The sequence below is a fragment of the Podarcis filfolensis genome, assembly GCF_964270895.1.
Source record: "Podarcis filfolensis genome assembly, chromosome: 2".
Classification (NCBI taxonomy): domain Eukaryota; kingdom Metazoa; phylum Chordata; class Lepidosauria; order Squamata; family Lacertidae; genus Podarcis; species Podarcis filfolensis.
The window spans coordinates 28,822,039-28,836,675 of NC_139605.1; the positions used below are offsets into that span (position 1 = coordinate 28,822,039).

Genomic DNA, 14,637 nt, shown 5'->3' on the forward strand with positions numbered 1-14,637 from the left:
GAGTTGTTTTTTCAAAGGTTTCTGAGAACCTGGAAATACAATCTCTCCTACCAAACGAGGAAGAAGACAAAGGGGGGAGAGATCCTAAGGTTCTTGAAACTCTCCCCCTTTTTAATGGTTGATATGGTGCACAGCTCTCCCCCCCCCCCCCGCCTGTTTTTTCACAAATACATGTCACATTGTGAATCTTAGTTTGGCTGCAAAGGGCAACGGGGGAGTGGGGGTAGAGAAATCCTAAGAACGCCAAGATTCAATAGAAAACAAAACCAGGAAGCAAGCCTTTGCTTCTTTAAGGTTTCTTCGTGGGATTTAGGGAAAATGCTCTCGAGTGACACATTAGCTTGATTAATACAATCTTCGGAAAAATAAATGAAATAAGCATCTGTAAAGCAAAACAGTGGTTTATCAGCCCACTGAGCTTCTGGAGGCTGGGCTAATCATCGGTTACTGTGTATTCTGCTTCTCTAGTTAACATGCAGAACCTGTGAGGCAAGTCTCCAGAGGACGACCCCAAGTGAGGTTCTATCATTAATCAACTTCAAGCAAACACAGCAAAGAGACACCATGATACATGCTTTAAACTCCAAATTAATGCATATTTTTACAAACTGTCAATAAGGGAAGAAAAGTCCTGCCAGGAAACACAAACGGAGAGGAAAAGGCTCGCTCAACACAACAATATGATAAGAAAGCAGAGTCCTAATGAGAATAATAACACTGTCAGCTGTAAACAAGGCAGAACATGATCCTCAGCTCGTGGTGGGCACTAAGGATGCACTAAAGAGATGAGATCTGCCAAATTTCTCATTATAGAATAGCACGTGAATAACCCATGGGGGAACAAGGGTTGATTATACAAAACGGGCATGATAACAATTGAAAAATGTTGTCCGTAAATCATATTCACAACAACCCCTTTACAAATACAAATTACCTTCCTCTTTTTTGTTGTTTGGTAGCTTTTGATATGTAAAATACCCCAGCAAGTAAGCAGTGTCTTGTTAAAGAGACTTTATAAAAGGGAATCAGATTTTATTGCCAATATCATGTGAAGAGTAATAATTCAACCCGTTAAGGAAAATCCAGTTTCCTTTGAAAATAATTGATGTTTAAAGCAATCCCTGAAAATAAAGTAAGGGTAAATTCCAAGTCTCTCTTGATTTATAACCCGCAACCCTGGATGTTGCAGTCAACGAAATCTAACCCTTTTAATTTGGCAAGGCAAAATAAAAATAATAATCCAGTATGTAGACTTTCACTTTGAAGTGGTTTGAAATAGCCGGGACGTTCTGAGTGGATGGGAATGATACAACCCCAGAAAAAACACACACGTAGAAATGCCTGTTGTTAATACTGATCAGCATCAGCCACTTGGTGTGAAACCAGGAATCACACCATGAGAAGGAGAATAGCCCATGTAGCTGCCAAAAGGGAAGCAGGCCACATGATAGTTTCAGAAACTGAAATGAATGAAATGCAAACATTCATTAATATTAGTAGTGGGCTTTGAAACTCTCCAGATGTGTCAAGTGCACCTCAAATCTTTCATCCAGTTCAGGGTTTTGAACTGTGCATTGCTACATCAAGAGAGAGGCTTTTGCCTCAACATACAGCTTTTCCTGAAAAGGATCACCGGGAAGAAATGATCCTTTTGCTGAGTTATTTAGTTTATGAAAGCCTGTAGGGAAACGTGAACTATATAACAGTTGCTCGTAACACGAGGCAGCAAAATGCACTATAAACAACACCCCAGTCAACCTGTGGCACTTTCATTGTAGCCTTATAGTGATGGAACTACTTCCTAGACTACCAAGGGCTGCCTCTCATGGGCGGTTTTTATGACTGCTTTGAGAAACACAAGATCTGTTTGGCTAGATCCACAGCTTTCTATATAGATTTTTAAAATCACATGTAGCATTTTCCTACTGAAACTTTTTACATATGTGTGAATGGCATGGAGGAATAATCCTGTGTTGTCAAATTTAACAGCGAATATGTGAAATCTCTCTTTGTGTGATTCTCTTATTTATATGCTTACATTCCCTTGTAGCTTGGCATTGCTGTATCACAGTAGGTGCTGAATCCAGGCACCAAATATAGCTGCGTAGGGTTAAAGGTTCATTTCTGATCTGTGTGTTTGGATGTTAGGGTTGCTGAGCAGAAATATACTTAACCGAATGGATTTTGAAAACCTCCATCAAGTGCTTGTGAGAGACATGGGTGCAGCATCACCTTTAAAGTGGCCCCAGAAAAAGTGTCCTCTTCTGCTTGCACCAAAGGTAAGCTATGTTCCTAGCAGGGCAGATTTGTTTTCACTAGGTTGAAGAGAGTTCAGAAAGATGGGAACCCAGATTTAGGAGAAGGAAAACCTGTTTCTCCTTCGACATCCACAACAAAGGCTGCATTTTAGAATGGACCTCAAAGCAGATGAAACGGTAGCTGTGAAACATTCGTACTGTGAATCTGACATATACAGTGGTACCTCTGGATGTGAACGGGATCTGTTCCAGAGCCCCATTCGCATCCTGAAGCAAATGCAACCCACGTCTGCCTGGGTCACGATTCGCCGCTTCTGCGCATGACGTCATTTTGAGGGTCTGTGCATGCGGTGAAACCCGGAAGTAACACGTTCTGTTACTTCCGAGTCGCCGCGGAGCATAACCTGAAAATGCTCAACCTGAAGCATATTCAACCTGAGGTATGAAAGTCTTGTTAATATCCATAATTATAAAATGTATAAGTGATATTGGCCAAAAAGCCACCATAGCACAGGTTCAGAAGCACATGCCTTCTCATGCTTATACGTTCAAAACACATCAGCTCCTTATCAGTGTATAAGGTCTCAGATTCAATTCCCAACACCTCCAGTTAAAGGATTTCAGGTAGAATTATGGGCATGAAAAACTATCCAAGTCTTTGGAAAGCCACCACCAATCAGAGTTGGCAATACCGTATTAGATGGGACAATGGGCTTCATTTGCGTCCCCATATGCTACAATAACTTGAGAATATCTTGTCCGTAGACAAGCACTGCTTTCCTAAAATAACCAATCTGAGAATACTCACATTCTTTTTTTGGGCTAGGATACCATTGAGAAATGTGAAAATGAAAGAAACATTGGTTCACACATTACTCGAAACCCCATAACTGTTCAGAGTTGAAGAGCAGAATATTTTATATGTTCCACATGGTTTAGAATTCCTATATAAAAGTCTTATAAGTCCTGGTACAGCTGGGAAGGGGGGCAGGGGAAGAGACAACAGAAAGAAAAGAAAGGCAATCTCCAAAGGTCAGTACTGGGAGTTTTAAAAAAGACTTTGCTTTTCCTTCCTTAGTACCAGAATTCCCAGTCATTCCTTTTAACTTACATGACTCTTTCTTCTGAAGGGGTTAACTATAAATAACCTCACTGAGTGCAACTTTCCCTTCTGTTTACATCCGAGTAATTCTTTTGTTTGTCCATTCTGGGAAGAGAGGAGTTTTTAATAAAGCTGATTGTTGTTTAAAGCCACTGTGCTCTTGTGGCGCACACAGCCTGGAACAATTTGCTTTGTGGCTACCTTTGGAGCATGTCAGGATGAAAGTGTTATGTCCCCAAGCTGTAATTATGTGACTACTTTCTAAGGTTTCAAAAGAGTGGCGTGGAGGGGTAAGGAGAGATTAGAAGGATTTTCAGTGTATCATAAAGAAAAGCAGTGAATCGGGTGGCAATAAGATTTCTGCAGGAGTGTTATACTTGCTTAGCTGTCATGTTAACAAGGCACTCTATAGTTTGTGATAAAGTTTAAAGGATACACCTACCGGAATTGTTAAAAACAATTTACTTTATGGCAGGGAAGTATATTTTGTAAAGGAAAAGAAGAATATCACCGTACAAGGTGCTCAGTAGAAGTAACTACCTAGGATGGTACGAATACCTTTGCGTTGAATGCTGGTGGATAATTATATCCAGCTAACAGTATAAACTCTCTTGACATTTGAACATCACTTTTTGTGCTTTTCATGGGCGTCCTCAAGCAGAGGGAAATGCTCTCCCTGGATGAACCATAATCCTTGGATTCCCAGCTCTCATTCTTTTTTTTTTTTGGGGGGGGGGGTTCCTAGCACCTGCAGATACTAGGCAAACTGTGGAGGAACTAGTCTCATTTGTGTTGTGAGAAACTAACCTGCTCCTGCCACTCATGTGTTTTTAGTGGAAGAATGAAGTCATATATCAGTGACTGACATTTAGGAAAGAAGATCTAGCCAATTAGACAAAGAGAAGCCTTGAGTGAATCACCCATTGTCTAGACTTCAGAGAAAGAACTAGAGTTTCTTTATCAGCCCTTTCTGCTGGCCTACCCCAGCGGAGAAGACAATCCAGGTATCCAGGACTTTAGCATTAGCTGTGATTGGAGAGAGGTTTGTCGTGTCCAAACCAAAAAGGTAGCAGCAAAGACAGGAGTTCTTTCTTAGGTCTTATTTCACACCCCAAAGTGTTACTTAATCCTTGAGTATGTAAACGTTTTAAAAATTACTGTGTTGAAATAGATAAAGGTCCATCCTTATGATATCCACCAGGGCTGTGGCTGAGAACATGGGCTTTGCCAGCCCTGCAAAGTAAACCAGCATTGTTATACTCATTTTGCTAGGAGGAAGGGGAATACAGAGGCTATGATAACCCTGGAGTATAATCCAGTGTTGCTATGCTGACATGCTTGGTGTTTTTAACAAACTGAGTGTTAACTGGAAGGACAGATCGTGAAGCTGAGGCTCCAATACTTTGGCCACCTCATGGGAAGAGAAGACTCCCTGGAAAAGACCCTGATGTTGGGAAAGATTGAGGGCGCAAGGAGAAGGGGACGACAGAGGACGAGATGGTTGGACAGTGTTCTCGAAGCTACCAGCATGAGTTTGACCAAACTGCGGGAGGCAGTGGAAGACAGGAGTGCCTGGTGTGCTCTGGTCCATGGGGTCATGAAGAGTCGGACATGACTAAACAACAACAAAAAATGTGTGTGTGTGTGTGTGAGAGAGAGAGAGAGAGAGAGAGAGATTGATGTACCAGTTCATTTAATTAAAGGCGGGATGGGGTGAGGGGAACCAGGGGAAGAAATTCACGTTTCTTAGTTTTAGCACTGGCTTGGTTTTCAGGTCTACCCATAGGTAAGATCGCATGTCTACCCACCAAGAAACAATCAAGGGGCAGATCTGGTACACGAAGTTTTTCAGGTACTTTGCCTTTGCTCAGCCACTAGATCTACCAGAAGTGGTAGCCCTGAATCTCTGGTGCTAGTTATTTATTTGGATTATTTAGTCTCCACCCCTCCCACCGGGGGAAATATCTGCAGACGACCATGTATCCTTTCAAGTCCCATCTTGAAAATACCACTTTAATGGAAATGCCCAGGTACTGCTATTAGTGCCTTGCTGAATTTTGAAGCTGAAGAAAATGCTTTGTAAAAATTGGATGCACTGCATTGTGAAAAGCTGAAGCAGCAATTTGGCAGAAGACAAAAATCTAGATGCATCATCTAGCGCTATGTGAAGTGCAGACTACGTCAGAGATGGACAGCCTATGCTCTGACACCAAAAGTAGGAGTCTGCAGACCTGGTTTCTGTGGGATTTGTCTTTGCTTATTCCATTTGCCACCACCAGCATCTCGACTATTACACTGCCTACTTCATATGTCATTCTGACATGAAAAAGTGAATGGAATTTCCTTGTGAAAACAGGCACAGCTGTAGCAGACAGCAGCACACATGTCTTCTGCACAGTGGGATTAGATTGCGATAGATGTTGCCTACTTTCGAATGCTACCCCAAAATGAAAGTGTGGTCTATCCCTCATTTAAATGGCCAGTGACCAGAGATGAAATGGAGTTGGGCAACTCTGTGATAATGCTTCTATTTTCTAACTTGCAGGTTAAAGCTTTATTAGTTTATTTAATTTGTATACTGCCCTTCATCCGAAGATCACAACATAAAAATACAAAATGAAGACACCAAATACATAATAAAAAGCGAAGTGAACCAGTAAACCCGCCCCCGCCCACAAGAGGACCTCTCCTCTTATTCCCATGAGTGCTAAGCATGTAAGAAGCTTGAACCCTCCAAACCAAATCCAAGCCAAATGCAAGAACAAACAAAGCAATGTTATTTAACTACAAACACAGCCAATACCGAGACATAAGATGTATAAACAGTGCAAGAATTCTAACCTGTGGTCGTGCTACAGTAAGATTTCCCCACCCCTGGTCCTTCCCTTCATTATGTTCCTCATTATTTATTATTTTAAGTGTCTCTTTATGAAATACAGTCAAACTGTGGCTCCCAAACAGCTCCGTTTTTTAACATTTCGGCTCCTGAACTCTGAAAATCCGCAAGTAAATGCTCTGGTTTTTGAATATTTTTTCAGAAGCTGAATGTCTGACACGGCTTCTGCTCCAGTGCAAGAAGCTCTTGCAACCAATTGGAAGCCGCGCCTCGGTTGTCGAACGTTTCAGAAGCTGAATGGGCTTCCGGAACAGATTGCGTTTAACAACCGAGGTTTGACTGTACTGAAGGTGCAATGTTACATGTATACTGATGCCACTGCAATACTTGCAACTATTTAACTACACAATGGTTAACTGAAGATGCAAAGCATCCCCTTGTAAGTGAAATGGCTTTGGAAATCCATTGAATATAACAAAAATAATCCCAAAAAGTTGTGATTTGATAAAAACCAATGCATGGTTAAAATAATTTAGGGTGGCAGTGGGCTGTGAGTCATACATGGCTGCCTTGGCTCTTTACTGCAGAATTCTAACTTTAGTAATAATCTGGGTCTTGTCATAGAAAGTACGTACACATGATCACAAGAGTATTTAATGTAGTTTTCAGATGTCAAACAACTTGTATGTCCTTGCCCTAAAGGTGTGTCACAGATGCAAACTGAGTGATGGAAAATTGATTTCAAGGTATGTCAACACTTACTAGGTTTTCACTGTCACTAATTCTCTAATACTTTCTAGTTGTCCTAACTCCATTAAAAAAAACACACCAACCCAAATATTGGCTTCAAAAATATCTTAAGTGCATCATTTAAATAGCTCATCCATGGGGGAACGAGATGCTTTACTCCTGCAAAATTCCGACACGCCAGCAACTTTTCTAGGAATTAGAAACTATCAAATCTTTTAACATAGTCATGGAGAGAATAAAAGTATTTGCATGTACAACTGCCTGAAGATGAATCCAGTCAAACAGCGCTAGAGGAATGTCATGTCATTCTGCTTTGGGAATGCTAATTAATACTGCACAAACAATCCCTGTAAAAACTAAACACATTCAAATGTTTTGAAGTAAATGGCAAAAGACAATGTTCAAATTAATTATTAATTAAAAATGAATGTTGCCATCTTTAAAGATTTTTTTTTCAAAGCACAATGTGCACTGATTTAAAATGCTGAAATATCAAAGTATTATGAGCCTTAGATTTCCTTTCTCCTTTACCCCCTGCTCAACATATTATGCAGGTGGGAAACTTTTTAAAAACCATTAAATGCTAATTACCTTCACAACTAATTATTAGGGTGGCGCTAGGTTAATGCTTTCCTACCTTTTGATTTAGACCTACTTTTGTCAATGCCTTATTCATATTACTTTGAAGTAGAAGGGCTACAAATTAATTCTTTTAACCATATTATTAATTGGCTATGTGATCTTTTGGCAACAGGACCAATAATTTCACGGTCACGTTCTGAGATACAGCTTGCTACAGTCCCTTCCAGTACCTCTAAAAGTGGAGGAAAGAGTTATTTGCAGTGCCAGTTAATCTATGTACAATTTTGGGGACTCGCAACAAAATGTGTTGTTGGTTTGATCATTCTGCCCTGGTTATCACAGATGACCCTGTGCTTATTCTGCACAATTGCAAAGCTCCTGATGAAAGTTTAGAGCCAGCCATTTCCCCACAAAATTTGGTGGCTTGCAAAATTGCTGCATGCCTCTTGCAACAACAAAACTTTCCAGCACTCATGTAGTTTGGACATAAATGTATGAACTTTAAAGCCAACTAAGCGAACAATATATGAGAGTCCACTTGTTTAGTGTAAGAATTGTGCTTTATACCAAACATAAAACTAAACATAAAACTCTGTTATAAAACTAACAGTGGCCAGACACATTTTTCTGGAAGTCCACAGGGAAGATACATGGAGGAATTCAGCATCGTGCTCTTCTAAGCGTTCCATCAGTGCATACTCCCGCTTGCCAGACAAGTCATCTTCACTTTCCCCCGTCCCCCGTTCAGTGTTCTGGACTGTCTCCCAACCCAGCAGAGCAGATTTGGGGGAGGGGTGGGGCATGCATGGGGAGGGAGTGGAAGCTCAGTTGCGCTAGCCCTGCCAGTTTAGTGGGATCCAGCCCCTTGGGCTGCATATAATGATCAACCATGGATTAGTTCTATGTGGGCATGTCTGAATGAACCCAAGTACAGCACAAGAGTCACATGCTCCCCCTTCCTGTGCAGGTGACAGAAGGTCTTAGGCTGCTCTACCAGACCCCACCTATTCCTTGAGCATTCATCCGGATTCACTTGCTTGCACAAAGCTTATGTGAAAGTTAGATAATTCCAGGTCTTTACTGAAAGTCTTCCACACAGGTGATACAGGGAAACAGTGGCACTATAATATCTTTAATGGATTTAACCCTAGCATCTTGTGCTCAAGAGTGGAATCTCTTTGAACAAGAAGATTCCATTTTAGCCACCACGGAAAAACGGTGATTAATAGATCTTTCCAGATTCATTAAAGGATCCAAGTGGAAACAATGCATTAAGAGACAAAAAAATCTCCCGAAGAAATGCATTTTCAGAATGCCATTTCTGCAAACTGGTGGTTTACAAGCCAAAGGACTGAGAGAAAAGTGAGTTAACAATGCCCAGGTGGATTTGTCAGACCAGACTAAAAGTAAATGGTTCCTTTTCTTCAAGTTGGCACAAACATTTCTGGAGTTTATATTTTTGGCTTCATTGGAAGAGGGGCAGGGAGAGGGAGAGAGACAGGAGATAAATGTAAACAGCAGCAACATTCCTCTTTACTTACATTGCTTGCATAGGGGAACGTCCTGGGCTGCTGTCACTCCCATTACTGTTCGCATGCTCCATTGCACCATTAAGATCTTCCCGCATAGCATTGGCTAAACTGCCCAGAGTGGGATTTCCCATGGAAGCAGTAGTGTACAGAGGTATACTGTTCTCAGCCATTGAAGCCTGTCGAGTCAAAGAACAAGACATGAGAATCCATAGCAACACATGCTCACACATGTGCCACAGATCAGCTGCAAGGTAACACTGTTTGCACTATGTTTTCATTAAATATAATGGATAAAAGGTCCACTTAATTATTTCCTCCACTGGCTAGAGTGTAGCTAAGATTTCACAAAGCTCTGTTTTCTACTTGTAGTAACTACCAAATACAGTATCACCCCATTCACACTCAGGGAAGAATTAAAACGATGACTGGGACAAATTAAATATGTTAAATTATAGATCTGGCCTTGGTTGTTTATTTAAAAAAAGCAAACAAACCCGGAATGCAGGCAATCTGGATTGGGACCATAGTGTAGGTGAAGGGTTTTTTAAAAATGCCTTACCTCAAAAATTGTCCCCTCGCTGCTATTTACATTAGCACCAATGGCACTAGGATAAATTCCTAGTGTCACCAGATAGAGCTCATAACTCATGTCTGAAATTCTGGAGCTCTGGTGCCACTCAAGTGTACTAGATGGACCAGTGGTGTGACATGGCTAAAGACAGCTTCCTGTGTTCCTGTTTGCTCATTTTGTACTATGAACTCCTAACCATCTTCCCATGTGTTGTGGTGTAATTCCACATGGCTGCGCTTGTGAATATTACACCCAAGTATGCAGGACTAACAGCTTAGATGGATCTGTATGTGAGTTGATGGGGAAAGGTTATTTAGTTTAGGGGAAGTAATTGGGACCGGAATGTTTTCTGAGCTCTTCTAATGTGTATCATTCATGAAAACGGAATCATCTTCAAGAGCAAATATTTTAGGCAACATCCTGGTAACATTATTTCCATTTTCTTGTTTTGACTTGTGGTATCTGCTTTGACACAACTTTCATTTGGATGGATGGGACTTGCACTGGACTCCCACAAAATTCCAGTGAAATGAAGAAAGCAGCAGTGTTTGCCTGCTTTGTTCTCACATTGCTTGTCAAATGTAATCAAATTGCCATATAGTGATTTAACCATGCCAGTTCTGAGCTGCACTGAAACTTCGGTAAATAGGCCCTCATATTCAATATTCCCTGAGCCAGAGTAAAGTCTAGTTTGGAAGATTTCTGTTAAGTGGTCAATACAAACTCTTAAGATATAAAAATGAGATATTCACTAGCTTATTCAAATGGAAAATAGTGCAAGAATTGGACTTAAGTGCATGCTCTTTACAGAAAATGAACTGATAAACCATTTCTTTGCACTTGCAAACCTGAGATGAAGTCCTCACTTGTTCTTTATATAGTTCATTTCTGGTGCCAAGGTCTTTACAACCTTCATTTCACCGAGACTTATGACAATTTAGTGAGGCAAGACAGTTTCATTCCCACTTAAAAAAATGAAGGGCTAAGACTGAGAGCAAGTGACTGGGCCCAAGGCCACCCAAGAAGTATGTGGCTGCACTGGAATAACAACAAAGGCCTGCCAGGTTTCAACCAATATGCGATCCACTAGACCAGCTCCCTGGACAGAGTCAAGACTAGTCTGTTTGCATCTTAAAATGCAATAAACACACAGCCCTGTCCTACTCTACTAGTGCAATTTCCTAGTGAGCGGAGGTGCATGAGAAAGAGAACAAGGAGGGAGAAATCACAGAAATGGTGCATCCTGCATTGCTGGAAGGGGCAAGATCACAAAATACACATAGCATCAAAAAGGGTAAAGAGGAGTTAGGCCAGAGAGAAGTTGACTGGGGTTCACTTTTTTGTGGGATTTAAAGGGCCAGGTGGAAGCAGGAGGGGCAGCAGGAAGCTGATAGCCCTTTAAGCAATAATAGATAGATGACAGATAGATATTTAAAAGAAATATTTAAAACAGCATTGGAGGTGGAGTAGTTGTGTTCTTGGAAACATTCCAGGCACTGCTAGTACATGTGCAGCCACATTTTACATCTCTCATGCTGGCTGAGGCACAAGGCGAAGTGAGAGGAGGCATATCTCTGGTTCAGTCTGAAACCGGCAGAGTGATCAGGACTGACTTGGGGGCAATGCTGTCAAGTGATGGCAGCTGGGCCAGCTCAGGATCCAGCAAATTGCAGGCTAGGTTAGCCCCTTCCCTCTTAGCAGCAGTACCTCTGCCTGCCCATCTGTTTTCTGGGCGGAACAGGGAGTTCTGTGCCATGAGCAGAGACTGGCAAGGCTCAGCCGAGGGATACCTCCTCCGCCCAATCCAACCCTTGCGTTAAACCTTTAAAAACTCTGCACCCCCTGCCCTCGCTTGCCTGCACTTCTTAGACCTGACATATGCCTGTCTTTGGTAGCAATCAGGCTGGTGGGCACAAGCCAGGAGGGTTTTTCAGTTGTGGCCTCACATTCGCAGGCCCTGTTTGTTGCAGCAATGTTGTTTTTAAAAAAAATGATTTTAATTGGGCTGGTGAAATCTGTGGTTCCTTTTAACTGTGACTGTTTTGTCATTTTAATGTTCTACTGGGGCTGGCTGCTATTTTAATGTATGCCCTGGCTATTTATTCTCTTTATTATTTTAGTGTTATTGACTGTTCCTAGTTTTAAATTATGCATTTTATATATTACAGTTACATATTTATTTGGCCCGTGTACCTTAACGTGCTGCCTTCTGAGAATTTCTCTTTTTAAATATGGGACACAAATCTATTAAAATAAATAAATGAAATATAAGGGCAATTAATTTCTGAGAGATGCTTTTTACAAAAAGGAGGAGATTCTGGCTCTCCTAGTGTTCAGCCTATCTGAGATGGGGGGGCGGAGGCCTTTTGAAGAAATTAGCACCAAACAAAAACACCCACCAGCTAATCACAGTGTGGATGTGTGCTACAGAGGAAACAATCTGCAAGTTAGTCCATACAGAACTACCTGGCATTGCTGAACTTTGAGATGTTTTGACTCTTTACTTACTGCAGTGTAACCTCAAGAAACAGATTCAACACAGTCGTCACTGGTGGCTGCAAAAGTCTGCTGCTTTTATGCTCTATCTAGCGGCCCTCCCCGAAGCACAGTCCCTATCTCTATGCAGTGCAATCAAAAAACTACTCTAACGAAGAGGATTATATTAATCTTTTTTTATTCAAGATGCAGAAAAATAATTTTGATGAAGTGGGGAACATAAGACTCATGCTTCCTGCAGTTTGAGAAATAATGAGTCACGCACTTCCCACCACCGAGATAACTTGTAATTGCAGTAAAGTAATTTATTTAGGAAGAGCCAGAACAGGAAAAGCACCTGCTATTCCCCCCCACCCTCCAAAAACCACAGGTGGCCAAATGGACAAATTCCATTCAGAAGCAACAAGATAGAAAGCAACAGGGGATCTTCACGTGGCAACATTCTGAGATGTGGATCAGAAATGTTAATCTGGAAATTCTAATGGTGTTTTTCCCCACTCAAAAGCCCTCAGGGCCGTGATCCAAAGGCACATGATGCACCACTTACAAGCACCACTTTTCTACATTTTTTCACAGCTTCCCCATGAGTCACTAGACACAGCCCTTTGGTTGGAACTTTCTATCTTTGGATATAAAGGGATAATAATGTTTTACAAACTTAAGAGTTGCCTCCTGCTTTAACTAGGCTCCTGTCATATCTTGAAAATGCTTTGTGATTTAGGAGGGGAGACTACAAAGAGAACGTGGGAAACACATAATTAAACAAGGGAGAACAGGAGCATCAGAGATGTTCATTCATTCCTTTTGCTTCACTTTGTGTTCCACCAGGTTGAGCATATCAGTAGATCGGACGGTTGTTTCACCCTTGTCTTAGCCTCAGAGAAGTAAATCACGGGTAGAAGTGCTGCCTGCTGAAAGGGTTTAGGGAACCAGCTGACAGCAGATGGATTGCAAACAAAGATAGTGTGCTTCTGGGAAACTATAGCAGAAGACAGTTACCTCACCTATAGGACAAGAAAGAAAGCGAATGTGGGGATATCCCATGAAACAGAGCAAAAAATAAATAAATCTGTTTCTTGGCTTTGAATGACAAGAGAATGACAGAATGGTTTGTGACAGCTGAATGAGGAAGGTGCCACGTCCTGGAAATTCCACCAACAATATAAGCCAGCTTGCATGCTTAATGAGTTATGTTTTCAGTAGTCCTCCAAGCTGAGATGATGGAATGGGAATGAGTTCTAATGACTATTACCACAACCAGCAAAAAGTGGGCACATGGCTTGATAAATGATGATCTCCCAACACATGCCTATCAACCATTTGTTGCTTACATTGCTATACAACACAGTATCAAGCAATCAAAGATGTTTTGCTTGTTTTTGCAGCAGAGAAAAGGCATTTTGCATGGTTTTGCATTTGGCTTAATTGCTCAAGGCTTCCTAAAAGTCACAGCTTTTGAACTAGGATTCTTTCTAGAGATGTGGAGCATTGAGAGTCCTGACAAAAAGAGATGGGACACTATATGCTCAACAAGGAAAAAAATTCTATACACTCACAAGCCGTGCTTTAAAAAATGCTCACTCCCTTTCTGACTGAGCCATGTATATAAACTGGAGTTAATTTGAAAGATAAGAAACAATATAATTGTTTTCCAGATGGTGGCCACATGATTTTTTTTGCACGTGTATTTGTCATGTTAGCTTCCACACATTTCTACATTTTCAGTCATGGATATTCACTGCAAAACTGCTGTCCACAACACTGAGTGAAGCTTGATAAAATGTCTCTGGGGCCTTCTTGGGTTTTGTTCCTCGTTCACAAAGGCCCTCCAGTGTTCTTTTCTGTTCTGGGCACGTGCATAAGCATTTCCGTACCTGTGTGTGCACGCCTTTTAAAAAATGGCTAGGATGTGCTTAGGTGAGGAGCAAACAGAAGGACAGGTGTGTGAAAATAACTCATCTGCTGAAAATAAATGAATAAATCTGCTAAGTAGCTTCTACACCAGTGTAATGGGTTGTTTTTATTTACTGTATTTACTATGGTAAGGGGAAATATGGATTAATTTTTTGGGGGAAAGGGGGGGCTGACATTTTGATGTTGTCATGTGGACGCTGCAAAAAAAATATGTGCCCAAGAAGCACCAATTCCACAATATACTCCCTTCTGGAAGCACCCTTAATTTAATTTATTAAATGTTATTTGAAATATATACAATGGTGCCCCGCAAGACGAATGCCTCGCAAAACGGAAAACGTGCAAGATGAAAGGGTTTTTCGTTTTTTGCGTCACTTCGCAAGACGATTTTCCCTATGGGCTTGCTTCGCAAGACGAAACGTCTTGCGAGTTCTTGCGAGTTTGTTTCCTTTTTCTTAAAGCCGCTAAGCCGTTAATAGCCGCTAAGCCGCTAATAGCCGTGCTTCGCAAGACGAGAAAACCGCAAGACGAAGAGACTCGCGGAACGGATTAATTTCGTCTTGCGAGGCACCACTGTACCACCTTCCTCTTGTGTA

At 41.3% G+C, this 14,637-nt stretch overlaps 1 protein-coding gene across 50 annotated transcripts in view; it reads right to left on the minus strand.

Annotated features, from left to right (window-relative positions):
- The window catches only part of FOXP1 (forkhead box P1), a 534,652-nt gene that overhangs the window by 5,419 nt on the left and 514,596 nt on the right, over positions 1–14,637 (minus strand). For all 50 annotated transcript variants that reach the window (XR_014544949.1, XR_014544950.1, XR_014544951.1 and 47 more), the window contains one exon: positions 9,070–9,236. Coding sequence is in view for 47 of the 50 variants with exons in the window: in XM_083601038.1 (XP_083457164.1) it covers positions 9,070–9,236 (167 nt within the window). In the remaining 3 variants the exon portion in view is untranslated. The remainder of the gene's footprint in view (positions 1–9,069; positions 9,237–14,637) is intronic.